This window comes from Mirounga leonina, unplaced genomic scaffold (genome assembly GCF_011800145.1).
Source record: "Mirounga leonina isolate KUSES-001 unplaced genomic scaffold, KU_Mleo_1.0 Mir_173, whole genome shotgun sequence".
Classification (NCBI taxonomy): Eukaryota; Metazoa; Chordata; class Mammalia; order Carnivora; family Phocidae; genus Mirounga; species Mirounga leonina.
This window is the reverse complement of record NW_023270447.1, coordinates 30,914,164-30,940,132: the sequence shown is the minus strand read 5'-3', so window position 1 is coordinate 30,940,132 and position 25,969 is coordinate 30,914,164. Positions and strand designations below refer to the sequence as shown.

At 36.3% G+C, this 25,969-nt stretch overlaps 1 protein-coding gene across 1 annotated transcript in view; it reads right to left on the bottom strand.

Annotated features, from left to right (window-relative positions):
* PIGK (phosphatidylinositol glycan anchor biosynthesis class K) overlaps positions 1 to 25,969 on the bottom strand; it is a 119,141-nt gene that overhangs the window by 36,431 nt on the left and 56,741 nt on the right. Inside the window, exon 10 of the mRNA XM_035018242.1 lies at positions 2,888 to 2,972. Within this exon, the coding sequence (XP_034874133.1) occupies positions 2,888 to 2,972 (85 nt within the window). The remainder of the gene's footprint in view (positions 1 to 2,887; positions 2,973 to 25,969) is intronic.

The following is a 25,969-nucleotide window of genomic DNA, read 5'->3' as shown; positions in this document are numbered from 1 at the left end:
TGATATTAAGTCCCCTGCAGCCCATCAAGTATTTGGTATGTCTGCTTATGAAACATGGTATGTTTCTGTAATTCTTATTATATAGGTCCTGTGGTTTACTTGTTAAATTTACTCCTAAGTATTTTATAGTTCTTTTCCTTGTTGTGAAAGAAAAATTTTCCCATTTCCATTCTGTGTGCTTATTGCAAATACAGAGAAGCTATCAGTTTTATTTATCTTATATCTAGTTATCTTACCAGATTCTTTTATTAATTCTATTGTTTATAATTCGAGTTTCTTGTGTTACCCTAATCATATTGCTAGGACCCCTAAAAATGGTAAATAATTTGACAGTATAAAATGGCAACACTGAGAATCTTGCTTAGTTCCTGATTGTAAAATGCTATTTAAGTAACATACACAAGAAATTAATTACACAGAGGGACACCTGGGTGGCTCAGTCAGTTAAGTGGCTGCCTTCGGCTCAGGTCATGATCCCAGAGTCCTGGGATCGAGCCCCACATTGGGCTCTCTGCTCAGCGGGGAGCCTGCTTCTCCCTCTCCCTCTGCCACTTCCCCCTGCTTGTGCTCTCTCTCTCTCTGATAAATAAATAAAATCTTCAAAAAAAAAAGAAAAAAGAAATTACACAGAAAACTGGGACCCATTCCTCTCTCTTCCATTTCTCAAGTTATTCCTCATGTTAGAGACCGTGTCCCTGCTCCTCCTCTCCTATAGCTTCTAAACTGTGCTACGAGTGAGAGGCTCTGGCTTCTGATGTCTGGGTAGTAGGGAAAAGAGGTGCTGCTGGCTCTCAGTGAACCACTAAAAATACATATCCATACATTCAGATATATGCATATATCGCACAAGGTAAGATGCTGAAAAGAATATCAAGAAATTAAGAACGTCCAGAAAGACAATCAAGTACGAAATGAAAGACATATGAATAAATAATGTTATTTCAAATAGAAATGATACATGCTTCAAAATAGGCATGAATCAAGAGCAGAGGAAAATAGTTGCTTATAGTATAGAAACAGTAACAGGTGGAGGTTACATATATATGACAATTATGCTATAATTTGGATATATTATACATTAAAAAGCTTTTGAGGGATTGGCTGAACCTAACTGGCATATGTATTGCTATTTTCTTAGAGGAAGAAACTGCTTTCAAATAATTCACTTACAAGTGAACTTTAGCAACATAACTCCTATATTTCTTAAAGACCACTTGGACAGGTGATAGTAACAGTCCCAAAGTTGTAGTACTGTCAGTAAAAGGAAATAACAAGAAGAATAAATAAGAGCCTGGTTTAACAATGCCCTTTCCTGTTTACCCCTTGAGAACAGAATTAATTTTATTCAATAAAAATAAAAGAAAATGAATCTTTTATCCTGCAAATTTCTTAAAAATTGAAATTTTGTAATTGCAGGTACTATATAATTTTTATTATAATGTTATAATTCACTGTTAAAATTAATATAGCTTCTCATATTGCCAAATATACCATAATGCAAATTTTTACCAGAGTCAAAAATTTTCATCTTTGAATTCATACAGTGTGTAATAGCAAAATGCAGCTGTTACATAAAGCATAGTTTACTGGTTCATTCATGCTATAAAAATATGACTGACATTTCATCTGGTCAACCATCCTAAAGGTTAATTCTTGTTTCCTGTTTCAGATTTTATTCCAGGTGAACTGCTCTGGGCAGATTCTATTTACCTACTCTGAACAAACCACAAACTGTTTCATTGCTCACTCTTACTGTTAAGAACATATTGACTTGCTGCCTGCTCTGCTGTTTAATTCATTTATGCTAAGAGTCAGGCATGAAGACAGAATTTTAAATGTGACATTTGCAGGCTGTTAGGTCATTTAAGCTCTGACAACACTAGGGAATTCCTGACATATAAACTGGACCTGATTACCAAACACAGATAGGCTTCCCAAAGCAGCAAATTTCTGGTCATATTTTTTTTTGTAATTTCTCATAGAATTTAATATTAAATTTCAATGCCAATGAAAAGATCTATATAGCCAACATTTTAAAGTAAAAGCCTGTTTCTTTTAATTAGCTCAAACTAGAACTTCTTCTAATCAAATCCGCTAAATGAAAATCGTTTTGGTTGACAAAGACATATGGAAAGACTCATAATAATAATTAACAGTCACCTCAGATTCTGATATATTCTGATATTTAAGAGCTTTTATACTTTCTATAATCTATAGATTCTGAAAAATCTGGTAGTTCTAAAGGCCATGACTCTTGTCAACAGACCACTTAAAATTCTTAGATTCTGGCCAGGGCAGAGCCAGACTTTATATGCTGTCAAAGTCACACCATAAAATCTTAGTTTAAATACCTACCACACTGCCTTCTCTAAGATTACAGTTACGCAGAACGGATGATAGAGTCATTCTAATTGGAAATGAAAAAAAACCTGCCCACATGACATTTAGAATTACACTTTAAAAGAGTTGATAATGGGGTAGGGTGAAGGAAGTAAGGAAAGATTGTTTTCTTATTTTAGCTACTCAAAAAAATTACACCAAATGACAATTTTCCAGCTCTTTTTCCTTGTCGCTAACAAGTGCTACAGTGGTTCAAATGAAAGTTTTCTGAAATTAAGTCTTGATGTTAAGTAATGAACAAAAGATAATTCTGATTTTACCCTGTATTTTATATAAGTAAGAGCTCCACTATGCACAGCAAGTAGCCTTTTAATACTGCATTTTGATGAGACTTCCAACTGTATTAAGTGGGGTCTAAATAGTGATACATGGCCTGGAATGCCTTTCAGCTATTCCACACTGATTTTGAAAAACCTAACAAAGGCAATTACTTTTCAAAGATTAAAATTCTTGTTTCTCTCCAAAGAATAAAACGGGGGAAGCAAACCTGGTGTATTATCTGAGCTACAGGAAGTTGTTCAGCATATTTCAGTGGTTCCATGAGTTCCTCATCCATCCGGTCTTTCTTATATCTGAAAAAAAGGAATTAAAAAACACACGCCTCAGGTAAATACTATCTTTAAATACGGCAAATATTTAAATATGCCAAATATGAAAACTATTAAAAATCTATATTTAATGTTTCTGAGATAATCAGTATTTATTAAAATCTATGAAAAACCACCTAGTGATAATTTTTCAGTGACGTAACTATAAGTACATTCAGAACACATTTAATTACCACATAATAAGATTAGCTAACATCATCTAATATTCTCAGATCCTGTCTTTTACTCTGGGACTTAAAAATATTTAAGAATTCCCTGTTTATAGGGCGTACTTTTTAATACAGTATTTAAAGTCTTCAAAACCTGGCTCCAACCACGTTCAACCTCCATCTCTAGCAACTCCTTTTCTATGTACCAGTCTATTGTTTCAGCCACTACCAACTACTGCTACCTGTCAGTGGGCCTTGCAGCTCTATGCGTCTTGGATGTTCCCCATTCTGTTTCCTGTTGGGACCAACCACCAATTCCTTCTTTATTTATACTCTTCTTTCAAATATAATTATTTAAACCTGTCTAGATATATTTTTCATCTCCCTGAAGACAAAAATCGTGTCTTATTCTTTCTTGTCTATCCAATATTTACTATGTAATACTCAACAAATGTTTGCTGAATGAATGTATGAATAAAATGAAGACAACAATATCTGAGAGATTATTTTATATTAAAAATATTTTCTTTACTATCTACATTTACAATGAGAGGCAGAGTTGACATAATACAGACTTAAGATAGTATAAAATAGTACACAGTAAGAATAAAATCTCCCCAAATGAAGAGAATTAGAAAAAATGCTCTTTTAAAACTTATTGATCCTTTTTTGAAACAGGAAATAATCATTAGATTTTGAAACAGTAAGACTTAAACATATTTAAGCCTCCTTTACCCATTTTTTCTGTAAATTGCACAGCAACTTATCAACTTAAAAATTAAATTTTAAAAATTGAAACCTTCATTTGTCTTGAAAAATAACCAAACAAGACTGGTCTAAGTTTCTAGGGCTGCAGTTAAGGAATGTGATGATGAGAAATGTGGAATCTCTCCAGAAAAAAAGGCAGATAAACAAGGACAAAATTTTGCCTATGCTTTAAGAGCTTAAAGAACCTTTTAACTAGGTAAAAGCTTGTGTATGCCTTGCAGAATTAGTATAAAAATAATTAATTTGGGGGAATTTTGAAGACTCACTCATGATGAAAAAAAACTGTCTTAAAACATTGCTTTAGAGGGGGAGCAAGATGGCAGAGGAGTAGGAGACCTGGATTTCGTCTCCTCTCAGGAATTCAGCTGGATAGGGATCAAACCATTCTGAACACCTACAAACCCAACAGGAGATCGAAGAAAGGAATAGCAACAACTCTCTGAACAGAAAAGCGACCACTTTCTGGAAGGTAGGACGTGCGGAGAAGTGAATCCGAGGCGATATTCGGGAGGATAGACGGCGGGGGAGGGGCCTCCGTCAGCCGCTTCTGGCAAGTGATAGAACCACGGAGAACAAAATCAGAACTTCTAAAAGTCTGCTCCACTGAGGGCCGTCACTCTGGTGGCTAAGCGGGGGGTGGAACCCTTGCGGGACAGTGTGGTCTCAGGACCCTCGGGGTCACAGAAAGACCGGGGGTGCCTGAGTGTGGCAGAGCTCCCAGGTAACAGAGCAGGGAAGCCGGCTGCAGAGGCGGAGCCCAGGCGCGGGCTCTCAGCTCGGGGTTCCCATAAACCGTGATCCGCGGCACAGTCGGGCCCCTGCTCCTCCAGCAGGGACCCAACAAGCGGCAGATCCGGGGAGACTCACCTTCCCCCCAGGGAGGAGCCGCCCGGGAGTGCACCGCAGGGATCTGCTGGGTTTGGAGACTCCACCCGGGGTCGGGTGCCAGAGATAGAAACGCGCGGTCACAGGCCAGGCGAGCACGGAGTGCGGCCGGAGACCGGGGAGAGGAGAGTGACTGACTGCTTTTCTCTGGGGGTGCACTGAGGAGCGGGGCCCCGAGTTCTCGGCTCCTCCGGGGCAGAGATTGGGAGGCTGCCATTTTCACTCTCCGCCTCCAAAGCTGTACGGAAAGCTCGCAGGGAACAAAAGCTCCGGAGAGCAAACCCGAGCAGATTACTTAGCCGGGAGGGGGCAAGGGCGGGGCAATTCCGCCTCCGGCAAAGACATTTGGAAAACAAGGCAACAGGCCCCTCCCCCAGAAGATCAGCGGGAACAGCCAGCCAAGACCAAGTTTACCGATCAATGAGAACGGCAGAACTCCAGCGCTAGGGGAATACTGCACATAGAATTCATGGCTTTTTTACCATGACTCTTTAGTCTTTCAAAGTTAATTTTTTTTTAACTGTCTTTTTTCTTTTTTTTCTTTTTGAATTTTTCTTTTTCCCTTTTTCAACCAACATCTTATCAATCACTTTAAAAAAAAAAAAACATTTTTATTTTTCATTTTTAGAGTCATATTCTATCCCTTCATAGTAGTTACCCGTATTTTTCACTTATATATATAAGTTGTTCTCTCTTTAAAATTTTGAGATAGTTTCTTCTAACAGATTAAAATATACCCTAAATCTCTAGTATATGGTGTTTTCTATTCCCCTGCCTGATCACATTCTCTCCCTTTTTTTTTTCTTTTTTCTTTTTTTAAATCCTCTTCTTTCTTTTTTCAAACAACTTCTTATCAATTCCTTTTATAAAATTTTTTATAATTTCCATCTTTACAGTCATATTCCATCCCTTCATCATATCAACCCTTATTTTTGTACATATATAAGTTTTTCTTTCTTTAAAGTTTTGGGAGGCACTTTCTTCTAAAAGACCAAAATACACCCCAAATCTAGTGTGTGGCACTGATCTATATACCAGCCTGATCATATTTGATCACATTCTGGGTTTTTTGTTGTTGTTGTTGTTTTGTTTTGTTTGTTTTTGTTTTTATCTTTATCTTTTTCTTTTTTTTCTTTTTCTTTTTTCTCTCTTTCCCTTTCTTTTCCCACTGCTTCAGGTCTTTTCTGATTTGTTTAGAGTATATTTTCTGGGGACGTGGTTACTCTGCTAGCATTTTGTTCTCTCATTAATCTATTCTCCTCTGCACAAAATGACAAGATGGAAAAAATCACCTCAACAAAAAGAACAAGAGGTAGTACCGACTGCCAGGGACCTACTCAATACGGACATTAGTACGATGTCAGATCTAGAGCTCAGAATCATCACTTTAAAGATACTAGCTGGGCTTGAAAAAAATATGGAAGTTATTAGAGAAACCCTTTCTGGAGAAGTAAAAGAACTAAAATCCAACCAAGTAGAAATCAAAAAGGCTATTAATGAGGTGCAATCAAAAATGGGGGCGCTAACTGCTAGAATAAATGAGGCAGGAGAGAGAATCAGTAATACAGAAGATGAAATGATGGAAAATAAAGAAGCTGAGAAAAAGAGAGATAAACAACTACTGGATCACGAGGGCAGAATTTGAGAGATAAGCGATACCATAAGATGAAACAACATTAGAATAATTGGGATCCCAGAAGAAGAAGAAAGAGAGAGAGGGGCAGAAGGTATAATGGAGCAAATTATAGCACAGAACTTCCCTAATTTGGGGAAGGAAACAGGCATGAAAATCCAGGAAGCACAGAGAACCCCTCTCAAAATCAATAAAAATAGGTCAACACCCCAACATCTAATAGTAAAACTTACGAGTCTCATAGAAAAAGAGAAAATCCTGAAAGCAGCTCAGGAGAAGAGATATGTAACCTACAAGGGTAGAAACATTAGATTGGCAACAGACCTATCCACAGAGACCTGGCAGGCCAGAAAGGACTGGCAGGATATATTCAGAGCACTAAATGAGAAAAATATGCAGCCAAGAATACTATATCCATCTAGGCTGTCATTGAAAATTGAAGGAGAGATAAAAATCTTCCAGGACAAACAAAAACTAAAGGAATTTGCAAACACAAAACCAGCCCTACAGGAAATCTTGAAAGGGGTCCTCTAAGCAAAGAGAGAGCCTAAAAGCAACATAGACCAGAAAGGAACACAGACAATATACGGTAACAGTCACCTTACAGGCAATACAATGGCACTAAATTCCTATCTTTCAATAGTTACCCTGAATGTAAATGGGCTAAATGCCCCAATCAAAAGACACAGGCTATCAGATTGGATTAAAAAACAAGACCCATCGATATGCTGTCTGCAAGAGATTCATTTTAGAACCAAAGACACCCCCAGATTGAAAGTGAGGGGGTGGAAAACCATTTACCATGCTAATGGACACCAAAAGAAAGCTGGGGTGGCAATCCTTATATCAGACAAATTAGATTTTAAACCAAAGACTGTAATAAGAGATGAGGAAGGACATTATATCCTACTTAAAGGATCTATCCAACAAGAAGATCTAACAATTGTAAATATCTATGCCCCTAATATGGGAGCAGCCAATTATATAAGGCAATTAATAACAAAAGCAAAGAAACACATCGACAACAATACAATAATAGTGGGGGACTTTAACACCCCCCTCACTGAAATGGACAGATCGTCTAAGCAAAAGATCAACAAGGAAATAAAGACTTTAAATGACACACTGGACCAAATGGACTTCACAGACATATTCAGAACATTCCACCCCAAAGCAATGGAATACACATTCTTCTCTAGTGCCCATGGAACATTCTCCAGAGTAGATCACATCCTAGGTCATAAATCAGGTCTCAACCGGTACCAAAAGATTGGGATCATTCCCTGCCTATTTTCAGACCACAATGCTTTGAAACTAGAACTCAATCACAAGAGGAAAGTCGGAAAGAACTCAAATACATGGAGGCTAAAGAGCATCCTACTGAAGAATGAATGGGTCAACCAGGAAATTAAAGAAGAATTAAAAAAATACATGGAAACCAATGAAAATGAAAACACAACTATTCAAAATCTTTGGGATGCAGCAAAGGCAGTCCTAAGAGGAAAGTATATAGCAATACAAGCCTTTCTCAAGAAACAAGAAAGGTCTCAAGTACACAACCTAACCCTCCACCTAAAGGAGCTGGAGAAAGAACAGCAAATAAAGCCTAAACCCAGCAGGAGAAGAGAAATAATAAAGATCAGAGCAGAAATCAATGAAATAGAAACTAAAAGAACAGTAGAACAGATCAACGAAACTAGGAGCTGATTCTTTGAAAGAATTAACAAGATTGATAAACCCCTGGCCAGAGAAGCTATAGTCCTACATCAAATCAGAAAGGGACTCCCAAGTTCTTTCTGGAAACACTGAGAGTGCCCTGAAAGAGTGTGGGTACCCTGGGGCCAGGAAGGGGACATTCCACTGGCAGTACTTGGAAGGTATGGCTACTGGTGTGGGCTACTCCTACCAACAAAGCCTGCTACTAAGATGATTCTTTCCATTCACTATTGAAAAGCAAGAGACTATGGGATTTAAACCACGGTTATTTGTCTCTTGCAGAGTATATAGTGCTTGTTGATTTTTAAAATCTTGTTATAGAATATTAGGTGGTGTGCTTACAAGTTGAAAAGTTAATGTCAGATAATTAAGAACTTCAGTGGAAGGAGCCCCTCATATTTAGGATTGGTCCTCAGGTCAAGAGGAATGTGAAGTGGCTGTGTGTCCAAGGTGTTCCAGGCACTGGAATCTAGGCCTATGTTGGGTCAGGCACGCATCAGAAATGCAGGGCCATTGTAATTAGACTGTTTAGCTACCTACATATTGTGGTGAAGAACATGGACTTGGGAGTCACATGGAATCAAGATTGACTTTAAATCTGGCAGTAAAAAAGTATCTTCTGCACAGTGTTGCTATGTGTGGTCAATGCATGTCAATGTTAAATATTTAACATTAGGAAGGCCTAGGCACTGATCAATTATAACAAATAGCAGTCATAGGTCTGGAACAGGGTTCTCCTGGCTTTTCCGCTGGGCCGCTTTAGTGGCTGTACTGTATGAGTAGTCAAGGGAGGTTCCTGGGGAAGGGGCCAGACTGCCAGAGCAGTGAGGGAGCCCTTGTGGGACTGGAATAGCAGCTGCTTACTAACCAGAACAGAGGAAATTCTGCACATATGAGAGCATAAGGGTTGGATTAACAGTCACAGGATTGAAAGAAATTAAGTTAAAATGCTTAGTACAAAGTTTGGCACTTAGTAAGTGCTCAATTAATGGCTATAATTATTAATATTAACATTACTATTTCTTCTCTCCTTTCTTCTTCCCCTCTTCTCCTCCACTCCTCCTATTGGATAATCCAAAAACAAATACATGCCCTATAATTTAGAATGTTAAGCTGTTTTTTTTCTTTTTTTTTTTTTAAGATTTTATTTAAAGAGAAGAGAAATGACCCAAATCAACAAAATCATGAATGAAAGAGGAGAGATCACAACCAACACCAAAGAAATACAAACAATTATAAGAACATATTATGAGCAACTCTATGCCAGCAAATTAGATAACCTGGAAGAAATGGATGCATTCCTAGAGATGTATCAACTACCAAAACTGAACCAGGATGAAATAGAAAACCTGAACAGACCTATAACCACTAAGGAAATTGAAGCAGTCATCAAAAATCTCCCAACAAACAAAAGCCCAGGGCCAGATGGCTTCCCAGGGGTATTCTACCAAACATTTCAAGAAGAATTAATACCTATTCTTCTGAAACTGTTCCAAAAAATAGAAATGGAAGCAAAACTTCCAAACTCATTTTATGAGGCGAGCATTACCTTGATCCCAAAACCAGACAAAGACCTCATCAAAAAGGAAAATTACAGACCAATATCCCTGATGAACATGGATGCAAAAATTCTCACCAAAATACTAGCCAATTGGATCCAACAGTACATTAAAAGGATTATTCACCATGACCAAGTGGGATGTATCCCTGGGCTGCAAGGTTGGTTCAACATCCACAAATCAATCAATGTGATACAATACATTAACAAAAGAAAGAACAAGAATCATATGATCCTCTCAATAGATGCAGAAAAAGCTTTTGATAAAGTACAGCATCCTTTCTTGATCAAAACTCTTCAGAGTATAGGCATAGAGGATACATACCTCAATATCATAAAAGCCATCTATGAAAAACCTACAGCAAATATCATTCTCAATGGGGAAAAACTGAGAGCTTTCCCCCTAAGGTCAGGAACGCACCAGGGATGTCCACTATCACCACTGCTATTCAACATAGTATTGGAAGTCCTAGCCACAGCAATCAGACAACAAAAAGAAATCAAAGGCATCCAAATTGGCAAAGAAGAAGTCAAACTCTCACTCTTTGCAGATGATATGATACTTTATGTGGAAAACCCAAAAGACTCCACCCCAAAACTGCTAGAACTCATACAGGAATTCAGTAAAGTGGCAGGATATAAAATCAATGCACAGAAATCAGTGGCATTCCTATACACCAACAACAAGACAGAAGAAAGAGAAATTAAGGAGTCGATCCCATTTACAATTGCACCCAAAACCATAAGATACCTAGGAATAAATCTAACCAAAGAGACAAAGGATCTGTACTCAGAAAACTATAAAATACTCATGAAAGAAACTGAGGAAGACACAAAGAAATGGAAAAACGTTCCATGCTAATGGATTGGAAGAACAAATATTGTGAAGATGGCAATGCTACCTAGAGCAATCTACACATTCAATGCAATCCCCATCAAAATACCATCCACTTTTTTCAAAGAAATGGAACAAATAATCCTAAAATTTGTATGGAACCAGAAAAGACCCCGCATAGCCAGAGGAATGTTGAAAAAGAAAAGCAAAGCTGGTGGCATCACAATTCCAGACTTCAAGCTCTATTACAAAGCTGTCATCATCAAGACAGCATGGTACTGGCACAAAAACAGACACATAGATCAATGGAACAGAATAGAGAGCCCAGAAATGGACCCTCAACTCTATGGTCAACTCATCTTTGACAAAGCAGGAAAGAATGTCCAATGGAACAAAGATAGTCTCTTCAACAAATGGTGTTGGGAAAATTGGATAGCCACATGCAGAAGAATGAAACTGGACCATTTCCTTACACCACACACAAAAATAGACTCCAAATGGTTGAAAGACCTCAATGTGAGACAAGAGTTCATCAAAATCCTAGAGGAGAACACAGGCAGCAACCTCTTTGACCTCAGCCGAAGCAACTTCTTCCTAGAAACATCGCCAAAGGCAAGGGAAGCAAGGGCAAAAATGAACTATTGGGACTTCATCAAGATAAAAAGCTTTTGCAAAGCAAAGGAAACAGTCGACAAAGCCAAAAGACAACCGACAGAATGGGAGAAGATATTTGCAAATGACATATCAGATAAAGGGCTAGTATCCAAAATCTATAAAGAACTCATCAAACTCAGCACCCAAAGAACAAAGAATCCAATCAAGAAATGGGCAGAAGACATGAACAGACATTTTTCCAAAGAAGACATCCAAATGGCCAACAGACACATGAAAAAGTGCTCAATATCGCTCAGCATCAGGGAAATCCAAATCAAAACCTCAATGAGATACCACCTCACACCAGTCAGAATGGCTAAAATTAACAAGTCAGGAAACGACAGATGTTGGCGGGGATGCGGAGAAAGGGGAACCCTCCTACATTGTTGGTAGGAATGCAAGCTGGTGCAGCCACCCTGGAAAATAGTATGGAGGTTCCTCAAAAAGTTGAAAATAGAGCTACCATATGATCCAGCAATTGCACTACTGGGTATTTACCCCAAAGATACAAAAGTAGGGATCCGAAGGGGTACATGCACCCAGATGTTTATAGCAGCAATGTCCACAATAGCCAAACTGTGGAAAGAGCCAAGATGTCCATCGACAGATGAATGGATAAAGAAGATGTGGTATATATACACAATGGAATATTATGCAGCCATCAAAAGGAATGAGATCTTGCCATTTGCAACGACGTGGATGGAATTGGAGGGTATTATGTTGAGTGAAATAAGTCAAACAGAGAAAGACATGTATCATATGATCTCACTGATATGAGGAATTCTTAATCTCAGGAAACAAACTGAGGGTTGCTGGAGTGGGGGGTGGGGTGGGAGGGATGGGGTGACTGGGTGATAGACACTGGGGAGGGTATGTGCTCTGGTAAGCGCTGTGAATTGTGCAAGACTGTTGAATCTCAGATCTGTACCTCTGAAACAAATAAAGCAATATATGTTAAGAAAAAAAAAGAAGAAGAAGAAGAAGGTAGCGGGAGGGGAAGAATGAAGCGGGGGAAATCAGAGGGGTAGACGAACCATGAGAGATGATGGACTCTGAAAAACAAACTGAGGGTTCTAGAGGGGAGGGGGGTGGGAGGGTGGGTTAGCCTGGTGGTGGGTAATGAGGAGGGCACATTCTGCATGGAGCACTGGGTGTTATGCACAAACAATAAATCATGGAACACTTCATCTAAAACTAATGATGTAATGTATGCGGATTCACATAAGAATAAAAAATAAATAAATAAATGAATGAATGAATAAATAAATAAATAAATAAATCTTAAAAAAAAACCAAAAAACATTGCTTTATATAAAGGGACAGAAAGCAGAATGGTGGTTGCCAGGGGTAAAGGTGGGGAGAACAGGGAGTTATTGTTCAAAGGGTAGTTTCAGTATTGAAAGATGAAAAAAGCTCTGGAGATAGACAGTGATGACAGTTCATGATAACTGAACTGGATATTAAAAATGGTTAGAATGGTAAATTTTATGTTACATATACATTATGGGCTGAACTGTGTCCCCCCCCAATTCATATGTTGAATGAGTACCTCAGAATATGAGTCAGAATAGAGTCTGTAAAGTGGTAATTAAGGTTAAGTGAGGTCATTGGCGTAGGCCTTAATCCAATGTGATAATGTCCTTATAAGAAGAGAAGATCAGGGCACAGAGGCAGACTGAGTAACGACCAAATGAAGACACCGAGGGTAGAAGTGGCCATCTATAAGGCAAGGAGAAAGGCCAACCCCTTGATCTTGGACTTCTAGCCTCTAGAACTGTGAGAAAATAAATTTCTGTTGTTTAAGCCACCCAGTCTGTAGTACTCCATGATGGCAGCCCTAGCAGACTAATATATTGCATTTTACCACAATTAAAAATAAATGTTCATTACCAAAAAAACCCATTTTTTAAAATGTACAATTTCACAGTGTACATTTAAGAAGTCTATCTACCTTTTTGGGTATATAAAATACATATCAAGCAACAAAAGAAATATAGATACATTGAATATCATCAAAATTTAAAACTTCTGGGGCCCCTGGGTGGCCCAGTCAGTTGGGCTCCAACTGGAGATTCTTTTTCTCCCTCTGCCCCTCCCCCTGCTCACATCACCCACTCTCTCTTTCTGTAAAATAAATAAGTCTTAAAAAAAAGTTTAAAACTTTTGTGCTTCAAAAAACACTATCAAGAAAGTGAAGAAACAACCTAAAGAATGGGAGAAATTTTTTGCAAATCATATATCTGAAAAAGGATTTGTATCAAGGATATATAAATAGCTCTCACAATTCAATCATTTAAAAAAATCATTCAACAAAGAATTTTTCCTTAATCAACAAAGAGATTTGTAAGTGAAATTGGCATATATTTGTGTGTATTTGTTTCTTTTTTACTGTGCGTCTATGGAGGGGAAGAATACAATGACCACTCAATACAGTTCAGTACCACTGCCTTGAGTCCTCTTAAGGCACCAGCAATTTCAATAAATATCTGCTGAAACAAATTAATAAAGATTAAATCACTGTAGTAATTCTAAAAATATAAAGAAATATGAAAAAGACACTCTTTCCTTGCTTATTCCAAAAATGTAAAGTAACAATGTATAAGATGGAATACATTTAATTCACAAAATGTTTCTCAATAACTGTAAAAGATACAAAAATACTGGAAATCTACAATTTGCTTTGAGTGACTTTTTTTTTTTTTAATTAAGTAGGCTCCACGCCCAGTGTGGTGCCTGACGTGGGGCTCGATCTCACGACTCTGAGATCAAGACCTGAGCTGAAACCAAGAGTTGAATGCTTAACTGACTAAGCCACCCAGGTGCCCCTTGAGTGACTTTTTTTTTTTTTTAAGATTTTATTTATTTATTTGACAGAGAGAGACACAGCGAGAGAGGGAACACAAGCCGGGGGAGTGGGAGAAGGAGAAGCAGGCTTCCCGCCGAGGAGGGAGCCCGATGTGGGGCTTGATCCCAGGACCCTGGGATCATGACCTGAGCCGAAGGCAGACGCTTAACGACTGAGCCACCCAGGCGCCCCCTTGAGTGACTTTTTAAAAATGCCGAATAGTTAGTATGAAAAATTCCAGACACATTTCTGTATTTTCTTTTTGTTGTATTTTTTTCTGAAACATGTGAAAGTAAGTTGCAGATGTCATGACAGTTCACATCTAAACATATGCATCAACCAAAGGTAGGTTTGAAAATTTTCTTAATAACTGCAGGGCAGGGGCGCCTGGGTGGCTCAGTCGTTAAGCGTCTGCCTTCGGCTCAGGTCACGATCCCAGGGTCCTGGGATCGAGCCCTGCATCAGGCTCCCTGCTTGGCGGGAAGCCTGCTTCTCCCTCTCCCACTCCCCCTGCTTGTGGTTCCTGCTCTCGCTGTCTCTCTCTCTGTCAAATAAATAAATAAAATCTTAAAAAAAAAAAATAACTGCAGGACATTTTTAAAAAGTCATTCTAAGTACAATTCACAAGTAATCTTTGTATCACTTATCACTATGGACTTAGAAGTTTTTTTGCTTATTCAGTGTTTTCACAATAAATTACAATTATTGGGCGCCTGGGTGGTTCAGTCGTTAAGCGTCTGCCTTCGGCTCAGGTCATGATCCCAGGGTCCTGGGATCGAGTCCCACATCGGGCTCCCTGCTCTGCAGGAAGCCTGCTTCTCCCTCTCCCACTCCCCCGGCTTGTGTTCCTGCTCTCGCTATGTCTCTCTCTGTCAAATAAGTAAATAAAATCTTTAAAAAAAATAAAATAAAATAAAAAAATAAAAAAATAAATTACAATTATTTCTCATTTTGAATTCCTTAAAAATGTCTGTCCATCATTGGACCCCTTTCAATATGGAGATGAAGATCTCTTTTTATTTCGGAAAAGTTTTTTTTATTATTTTAAATGTTACATCTGTTCATTTTCCATTTGTTTTTCTAGTTTGAGTTCTTGAACTAAACATATTGCATTTTCTCTATCACTCTCTGATCCTTTCAGCACTCTTATTTCAGTTTCACTTTCTTGACTCTTTCATTTCTCTTCTTTATATCTCTTACTGAACTTTTGGTAATATCTATCTTCCCTTGGGTACCTTGTAATTTAGTTTTCATTTCTGAAATGATTTTTGTCTTTTTCTGTCGATTTCCTTCCAGAGTTCAATCAGCTCCTGTTTCATACATCTTCCTGTTGTTTGTCCATTTCAATTGTGAGTTTTGGAACTCTGATTCATACTGTCCTTTCATAATGCAATTGCTTGTTTAATATAGGTTATTCATGTTCAAGTGTTGTGTTTCAAGTTCCTTGCTTTGTGGCTTTTCTTTTCTGTTTTTATTTTTCCTTTCATTCTCTCTCCCCCAACCCCTCTGTGTATGTGTGTGTATATATATGTGTGGAGAAGGTGTTATTTAAATTTTATTTTCTTATAGCAATTTTATGCAGATCCTGGCTTCTTTTTCTGTTGAAGATTATTTGTATTGGTTTTCTCCAGAATCAGCAATAGCAAGTTACCTTGTGATGAGAAGAGAGGTAAGTTGGCTTATTAGGTTTCTCAGTTCAAGAGCACCCTCCACTGTGGCTTCAGTGAAGTGTAGATTCTTTAAAAAATGGTACTTTTTGTGGTGGTGGTGGTGGTGGGAATAATTTGTCTTTTTAAAAAATTTATCTTATTTACTTTGGACCCTTATCTTCAGCTGCTTCTTTCTTTCCTTTCACCACCAAGCCTCCAAAGGAAACCCTCCCCACCACCCTTTGTAAGGTATCTTCCATTCTCTCAGAATGAGTGCTTTCCCCAAATTGTCACCTAAGGACAGCCACACTTTCTAAGCCCCATCTCCCAAATCCAGAGGCCAGGCCTCTGATTAAGTAGTTCATGCTTATAGTATAATTCAGAAAAGGAGAAAACTACAAATGTTAATTTCAATGTATATATGGCTGCCAACCTAAGGAAACTGAGAATTTTCTCTTGCAATATGATAAGGTTCTCTTTCTTAAAGCCATCCTAGTATTCCTTTTATTTAATATTTGAGCCCCTCCTAAAAGAATGCAATTTTTCTTTTACCTTTTTCCAGATCCTTCACTAAGATCTACCTAAATAACTTAACAAGGGAGTAATTTCTATGTGGAAAAAGCTGTGCATTCCTTTTTTTACTTGACTATTTTTTTAAAACTGTGTTTTTGTAGAAAACTACAGTGAGTGGAATTTGCTTACACTATAAAAGGGTTTTGGATCCAATATAGTGATGCTACCATCTCAAATTGAAATATTACCCAAATCCTCTGCATAACTAAATAAAATACTGCTGGCAAAATTCTGACACCTATAAAGTTAGTCTTTACACACCCTCATCTCTTGTGTTCTTTTATTCTGTCACTGATGCCCTCAAAAATCTTTCTGTGCTATCCAAGCAGTTTTGAAATAACACTGTAAAATTACTTACTGTGTCCATATATGAGACCATCCTGATTCAGAAACAGGCAAGATTTTTATTCTTTATTGCCATATTGAAATTAGATTATTTGTGTATAAAATGACAAAGCTTACTGTGAGCAGAACACCAAGGTACCTCTTCAAACACAGGAAATAGGCCCAACAAAAAAGAAGAAAGCAGACACTGTGCTATGCCGAGTACAAACTAAAAATTAAGAAGATCAATAAATAATTCAAGACACATCACCTACAGTAATCCAAAATCACTAAGAAGAAATTCTCAAAACATATCAAAAACAGGAAGTTAGCCAAAGTTTGTGTAGCCTCTTGAACATAACTCAAACTCATTACTTGAAACTAAAAGTATATAAAGAAACCAAAATAATTTTTTTAAAATATTTATTGTTATGGTAATCCCTATACATTACATCATTAGTTTTAGATGTAGTGTTCCATGATTCATTGTTTGTGCATAACACCCAGTGCTCCATGCAGAATGTGCCCTCCTCAATACCCACCACCAGGCTAACCCATCCTCCCACCTCCCTCCCCTCTAGAACCCTCAGTTTGTTTTCAGAGTCCATCGTCTCTCATGGTTCGTCTACCCCTCCAATTTCCCCCCCTTCATTCTTCCCCTCCTGCTACCTTCTTCTTCTTCTTTTTTTTTTCTTTCTTAACATATATTGCATTAGAAACCAAAATAATTTCTTAATACAATCTTGTTTAAAAAAAAACATGGAAAAATTTCCACTCCTAAATTATATTTTAAAAAATGCCCAAGCATTCATACAATTGGCAACATATATTGTTGTACAAGATACATTTGACAAACCTGGGCCCTATGACATTCCTGAAAGTTTAAAGAAGGGAGAAAGGAAACTCAAATGTATTGGTTAATAGAGACAAACACAAAATGCAATTACAACTCCAGAAAGTTCCCAAGAGTCACTGAAGATTATTTTTGTGAATATTGGTTATACCACGAGATGACAATCTAATGCATCATTTTCCTTGAAATGAGATCCCCTCCCAAACTTGCAGCATCATCATTCTTGTAATTATCAAACTAAAAACTGTGAAAAAAGATATTAAAACATAACCTTGACTATTACTTACTTTGAAAAAGCACAAGGAAGAAGATGAACCAGGGGAAAGAGACATAATTTGAGGTAGAAAACAAAGAGTTAACTCCCAAGAAAACTAAATTACATTAACTTATGGCCCAACTGTTGAAATGCATCTTATTTTCTGTCAGCTTGCAGTATGGTATAAAAATGCACACACCAGTTAAAAAAGAATACCTCCTGAGCAACTCAGTCAAGCAGTTTTAACAAAATCCCTGAAAACCAAGCTCTAGTTCTCACTGAGTGATTTTAGAAGTAACCTCTTACTGGTAGAAGTTGTAGGCAAGCTTTCTAAAAGTTCACAAAACCAGCTAACTTGTATACATAAGAAATTACCTTTGTAGAGTCAAAAGCAATTAGAAAATAGCAGTGTGGGGGTGGTCAGTGGGAACCTGTTAAAATTACTGAGCACTTTACCCTGCAGTTGGCACTCTATTAGGTACATATAACTACAGTTTTATGTGTATTATTCCAACCATTTTATTTTGCTATAACATACATATCTGTGATACATGAAAAGTATGCAGAATATCTATAGTTTTATTAATAAATTGTATTCTATGTCTAACTGACCACTTGCTTTTTTCATTTAATATTATGCTTTTGAAATCCAAGCACATCATTGTGATTATCAACCTAGTTTGTTCCTGTTAATAGCTATATGGTATAATATGAAAATGCTCCATTTTACTTAGATATTCCAATATTAATGGACATCTACTTTCAATTATATATTATTAGAAATAATGCTGCAATAAATATCCTTCCAGGCTACTTTGTCTACATGTGCAAGAGATGTTCTACAACAGGGGCAAACTATAGCCCACAGGCCAAATCTGGCATGTCACCTGTTTCTGTATGTCCTATGAGCTAAGAACGGTTTGTACATATTTTAGTGGTTGAAAAAATAAGTTAAAAAAGAATACTATTTCATGAGAAATGAAATATATAAAATCCAGACTTTAGCATCTATAAATAAATTTTTATCAGAACACAGACATTCATCTGTTATTGTATTATCTGTGACTGCTTTTGCATTATAACAGCAGAGCATTTGCAACCAAGACTGTATGACATACAAAGGTTAAGATATTTACTATCTGGTCCTTTACAAGAAAAGTCGGCCAACCCCTATTCTGGAGTAATTATTTAGAAGATGGATTTGCTAGGTAATAACTTAAACACATTTTAAATTTTGCTAAAAACAACCAGATTGTTATCCAAAGGGACTGTATCAATTTATGCTGCCATGAGAAATGTGTAAGTTCCCACTTCCCTCCATCATTACCTCTGAATTTTCTACAATAGTTTCTCATTGTTTTAATTTGTACTTACTTTTTAAAAACATATCTAAATGGTCACCGAACAAGTCTTTCCTCTTTTCCAAATATATTTCCTTTGGTCATTTTTCTATTGACTTGTCTTTTTTTTTTTAATCACTGTGCAGATTTATTTATATAATTTGGACAGAATTCTTTGACATACATGTTGCAAATAATTTCATCACACTTTCTCTTAACTTTGTTTACTTTTTTTAATATATATATTTTAATTTTGTTGCAGTAAACTTTATCAATTTTTAAATTTGCTATGCTTTGAGTAGCATGACATCTCTCCCTACTCCTATTTCTCTACTGTAAGTTTAATAATTATGAAATGGTAGACTCTCTTAGATTTTCTATTATATGGCCTGTAAAAAAAAAAACAAAAAACACAAAGTTTGTCTCTTCCTGATTACCTCCTATCTTTTCCCTTGCCCCTGTCTTCTTTGCATTAGTGTGGACTTCTTGTACAAATGATTAATTGATGAAATTATAGCATGCATGCTTGTCTTGTCTGAGTATCACTGAGATGCTTCTAAAGATTCAATCTTGGGGCGCTTGGGTGGCTCAGTTGGTTAAGCGTCTGCCTTCTGCTCAGGTCATGGTCCCAGAGTCCTGGGACTGAGCCATTTATACATCTGTGATCATAAGTGAGGCTGGCTCTATACTTTTTTCATACTCTTCTTATCTAGTTTTGGTTTTAAAATTAACTAGTTCCACTAAATGAGTTAAGTAGAATGCTTCTTTTTTTTATGCTGTTCATAAATGTCAGCTCAACGTGTGTTTGGTAGATGTCAGAGATAAAAACCATTTAAGCCTACTGTTTGTTGGCAGTTTGTTGGGAGAGGGTATATATGTTTTACAATTGGAAAAAAAAAAGCAAGGTTTTTTGTTTTGTTTTGTTTTTTACTTGGAGGGTTAGCTTATTTTTTTACTTACTTTTTTCCTAAATCCCCTCTAAATATTACTTTAGCCACATTCCAAGTGACTTTTCTGCCCTTACACTGAAAATTTCACATTTGGGGGTTTTGTTTTTAGTTTAGTATGACCACCTATTCTTTCAAATGGAGTATTTGGTCTAATTATATTTAATTTCATAACTGATATAGCTGGATTTATAACCACTATCTATTTTCTATTTCCCATCTACTTGATGTTCTTTTTCCTTCTTCTTTTGATTTAACCAAATATCTTATTAATCCTTTTCTCCTCTTTTAACATGGTAATGATACATATATTTACCCTTATTATAGTGGTTACCTTGTACATTAGAACACCCAACTTTGACTTGTTAGTCTAATCAAACTGATTACATTTACCATTTCTCCAATAAGAATATTATTTTACACTTCCATTTATCCATCTTTTGCATTATTGTTCTTATTTTAACTCTACAAATATTTTTTTAACTCAACGAGATCTCTTTTTTTGTCTCTTCAATATGTGATTATATTAAATGATATACTTACCTATTCTATTTCTCTTCACCCCTTACTGAATTTCTGTTGTTTCCCTTTAAGATCATTTTATTTCTGGCTGAAGAACTCCATTTATTTTTATTTTAGTTCAGGTGCACTGGCAACAAATCCTGTTTTATCTGTCTGAAAACATCTTATTTCACCTTCATTTCTGGAAGATATTTTTGTTGTGTATGGAATTATAGATTGACGTTTTCTTCCTTTCAGCACTTTAAACATATTATCTTATTGTTTTTGGTTTCCACTGTTTATGTCAGTATTAAAGGTAACATGTCTTTTCTTCTCTGGTGGACTTTAAAGATTTTTCTCTATGATTTTTTCAGCATTCTATGATGTGCCAAGTTGTGGTTCATCTAGCTCAGGGTGAGCAGAGTTAGCTGAATGTGTTTTTGCTAATTATCTCTTTAACTATTGATTCTTCCCTATTTTCAACCTGTCCTCTAGTTTAAGATACTATTTATACACATTACACTGTTTTACTGAATCTACTGTTTCTTACTCTCTTTTCTGTTTGTTTCTTTCTCTGCTTCAGTTTGGATATTTTCTATTGAACTGTCTTCAAGCACACTAATCCTGTTTTCTGATGCATCCAATTTGATATTAAGCCATTCACTGAGTTTTTTAGTTCAGATACATTTTTCAATTCTAGAATGTTCATTTATTTTAGATATATTCATATTCTCTGGTGTTTCCCTATCCTTTCATCTGTTTTCAAGAATTTTTTCCCTTTTTTTCTTGAACATATTAAAACCATGGTTTAATATGAACTTCTAAGGTTCTTATCTACTCACTCGAAGTTTTGGATCACTTCTTGGTCTGCTTCTATATTATGTTTTGTTTTTGTTTTTACTCTTGGTATATGGTCATAGTGTCCTATCGTGTAGGTACCCAGTAATTTTTGATTGATCATATATAGGACACTGCATATTGATAAATAAAAATAAAAAACCTACTGACAATGCTACTTCCCATCTGTAAAGATCCACACTTGCCTCTGGTAGGCAGCTGAGGGTGGAGGTCTGATCACTTCCATTCAACCAGAGACTGAACTGAATTAAGACTGCCTTACAATTTTAATAAGACTCATTCTACCTTTAATTTGCCCTATTCTTATGGTAAGGACTTTTAAGGTTTAAACTGAAGCCTGGCAGGTCTTTATCTCCTCAATACAAGAGAGACTACAGAAAATTCCACTATGCTTTCAAAGGTGTCTGGTGTAGATTTTTGTCCTGTTGTCCTGTGTAGCTTCAGAATTAGGCACTCTAGGCCCACTAAACTGCCAAAAGTCTGTCCCCATTAGTGACCCTTATGAGAGGCCAAACCCAAAAAAGTGAACAACTTTTTTCTATAAAGGGCCAGAGAGTATTTTATGCTTTGGGCCATATAATCTCTGCCACAACTACCCAATTTTGCCATTTATAGCATGAAAGCAGCTATAGACAATATATAAATGAATGATGGAACAAATATGGCTATTTGCCAATGAAACTTTATTTACAAAAACAGGCAGCAGGCCAGATTTGGCAAAAGGGCTGTAGTTTGCCAATTTCTATTCTTGCTGCACCCAGAATCAGTAAGTATACCCAACAGGAAAAGTGACTATAAATTGTGTATCAATTCACTGTCCCCATAACTGTCAACCCTCAGCTGGTATGTTCTTAGGGAACTCTCACCCTGAAGACCTTTACCTCCTCAGAATTACAAGACTAGTAAATTCAGCTCTGGTTTTCAGAGGTTTCTTGCTTAGCAGTTAGCTTTCCTTTAGTTTCAGAATTTGGCAAATATCTTAAAAGGGAAAGTGATTTTGTGATTGAGTGACAACTGTGTTACTCTAGCCTCATACAATCACCAGAAATTCTGTTGGTTTCTCTAACCACAAGCAATAACCCACTTCCTGGACCAAACTCAGATTCTCAACTTTTGGCCTTCTCCCAGAATCTGTAAATTAACCCAGTGGAATATGGCTACAGATTTTTCAGCTCACCTCTGAGAAGTATTCCCAAATCTGGATTTTTAGCTTCTCGGTCCTCATTGCTTCTGTATTTCTCTGATATCGTGCTCGCTTCGGCAGCACATATACTAAAATTGTATTTCTCTGATATCTTTAAAAATATTTTTGTCTGTTTTTTCTAGTTGTTCTTGGGGGGGGATCACATAAGCCTGTTGTAAATTATTTCATCCTATCTAGAAGCAGAAACTGTATCCTGCTACTTTTGATGTTTAATATTTTCATTATTACTCATTTCTTTTTTTTTTTTAAGATTTTATTTATTTATTTGAGAGAGAGAGAATGAGAGAGAGGGGGGAGGGTCAGAGGGAGAAACAGACTCCCTGCCTAGCAGGGAGCCCGATGCAGGACTTGATCCAGGGACTCCAGGATCATGACCTGAGCCGAAGGCAGTCACTTAACCAACTGAGCCACCCAGGCGCCCCATTATTACTCATTTCTGTTTTTAAAATTTTCCATTGATATTTTATTTATTCTAAGAATTACTCAAAGTGTGTTTTAGAATTTCCACAGAAATAAATTTCAAACAATTCTTTTTTTGCTATTGATTGTAACAATGATATGGTGAACAGAAAAAAAAGTTTCATAAGATTCTAACACTTTACAGTTTTTAAGATGTGCTTGTTTGGCCAACTATGGGTCAATTTTTAAAAAATATTACATTTGGGCTTGAGAAGATGTTTACTCTCTAATTGTTGAATCTACCAGATCAAGCTTATTAATCATGTTGCTCATACTTGAATTTAAAAACATTTGGGGAAATCTTTTATCAATTTCTGAAAAAAGGTTTCTGATAATGTGATGTTGAAATCTTCTTCTACAATGGTGAATTTATCAAACTTTTAAGTATGTAAAACAAAAAAATATATTATAGCTATGTTATTAGGTAACTGAAAGTTAACATGTTCTTCCTAATGAGTTAAGACTTTGAACCATTAGTTACCCTCTTTATGCTTGCTAATGCCTTTTCCTTAAGTCTATTTGTCTGATATTTATATAGCCATATAAGCTTTTTATAGTTAGCAGGTGCCTGGTAATCCTTTTATTTTCAGCTCTTTAATGTCATTATGTTTTCTGTCTGTAGTTAGATTTCTTTTTATCCTAATATGATGATATCTGTTTTTAACTAAAATTAATTTATTTAAATGTATTGTTATAAGCAACATAATTATAATTATTTCTCTTCTTACTTCATAATTTCTATTTTTCCAGTCTTTTCTTGTTTCACCTTCATTTCTTTGCAGGAATTGTTTAACTCCATTTTTTGTCCTGTACTCTATTTCCTATATTTCTATTAATTTAGTGGTCATTCTCAAATGTAAAATGCATACATACCTTACTGTCTAAAGCTATTAAAACTTACTACCTTCTCCCCCTCAAAAAAACCTCAGAATACTTTAAAATCCATCACTTCCCCCTCTCCTTCTTATGTATTATTGTTATTAAATACATTAGTGCTTTGATTTATCTTATTTCCCCAATTATCATCATTATTATCATCATAATGATAAAACATACTCAATTTTGTTAAATTTCCTACCATTTTTACTAATTAATAAGCTCAGCATTCTTCCTTCCACTCAGGCTTTTCCGGCTCCTTTGCCTTCTTCAAGAAGTACATCTGCTTTAGATGTTGTTTAAGTAAGATATATTGATTCAAAATACTCTCAGTTTTTGTATGTTTGAAAATGTTCTTATTCTTTGTTCATCCTTTCACCATAGTTTAGCTGGGTAATCAATTTTAAGCTGAGTTATTTTCTTGACCCTAACTACCCACAAATGGACCTACCGCTTTTTGTCCTGACCCTCACAGAAAGCCATTCTAACTCAAAACTCTCGATTTCTATAACAAGAATTATCATTTAGGGGAGCCTCGCCTTCCACGTTTACTTACCCCTTGGATTTTAGCTCCTTATATGTATTGCTCCAACAGATTTTCCTATCACTGAGGAAAGTGGAGCTGCCTACTGGGAGCCACTATTCAGTAATGGGCTCTTATATAAACACTTTCGGCCTCAGAGATAAAAGGGCCTGCAGCAAGATAAAAGCATGGTTCTTTTAAAGGCACGTATGTATTAAGGTGGACCTGGACACATCATGGGTTGGCTACAGGAGAGGGACCCAACTCACTGATATGTTTTATTAAGTCTAAGTAGGGCTAGAAAAGGGAGACAAAGAATCTGAGCTTGTTGCCAAATGCCTAGGGAAGCTGCATGTTTGGAACTCCAACTGCAACTACCTAGAAACATTATATACAAAATTGAACCCATGCAGCACTTCCACTGAATAAGGGGATGCCACTAGTTCTAGTTCAATCTGGAAAAAGCCAGAAACGCCATCCATCAAACTGTGTTGTTTCCATGCAACTGCTTTCTTTGTAGCTCAACTACGTATTTAAAAGTGTCCTTTTTTTTTTTTGCAATTTACTGAGCATCTTGGTATTTTATAACATCAGAGTTTTCTCAGAAAAATGCAGTCAGCAACAATTCTGAAACTGAAGTCAATTGATTGTTCTTTATTATTAACTTCAAACCACCTCTCTAACTCATTTATATTCATTTTTTATTCTGGGAAAAGTGAAATGTATCTAATTCTAAATATTACAGGTTTTTCTTTTATTGAGAAATGTTTCTTTCTGATGAAATTTCAAACTATGAATGCCGAAGGCCATTAAAGTCAAGTTGTGTTTTTACATCTAAGGTAAAAATGGGATTTCTCATATTCAGAGCCAACTCTGGCAACTTTCATGTACTCTTTATTATTAGAAGTTACCTAATTTCTAGATATTCAAGGCTTTATTATGCCTAATTTTCAACAAATTAGAAAGGAAAAAAAAAGAAAAACTACCCGTAATACTGAAGTCATATAAGATATATTTTAATCATTTTCTATGACTCAGAAGACATACTACAGTGTTTTAGCATACTAAAAAGAAATCACTATGAACATTAGTTATTTTTTAAAACATAAGTTAGACTCTCCCTATCATTTGATACAAGATTTAAATGTCTACATAATATTTATGTAAACCCCAATTAGAACAACTACTTGTCTTGCAAGCAACAGAAACTGAGGGAAGTAGTTCCAGGCCTTAGATTGCTAATACTCATAATTTATGTCTCACCATAGAGCTCATTATTAGTCTCAGTATCTTATAGTAAAAGTGCAGAAGATTGTCCTACAGCATGCAGTCCTTAAATCACCTAGTAGAAATGTAAAATACTATGTTCTTACTCCATCTCTCAACATACATATGCTTAATATACATATATTTGGTGTAAGAATAAACATTTAAAAAATTAGATATACTAATTTTAATACAACCCAGTTTAAACTGCTTACCAAGTATCTGAATCTCTGACTGGCAGTGTTGTTCATACCCATTAAACTAGGTCCACTACTACTCAGTGTGAAGC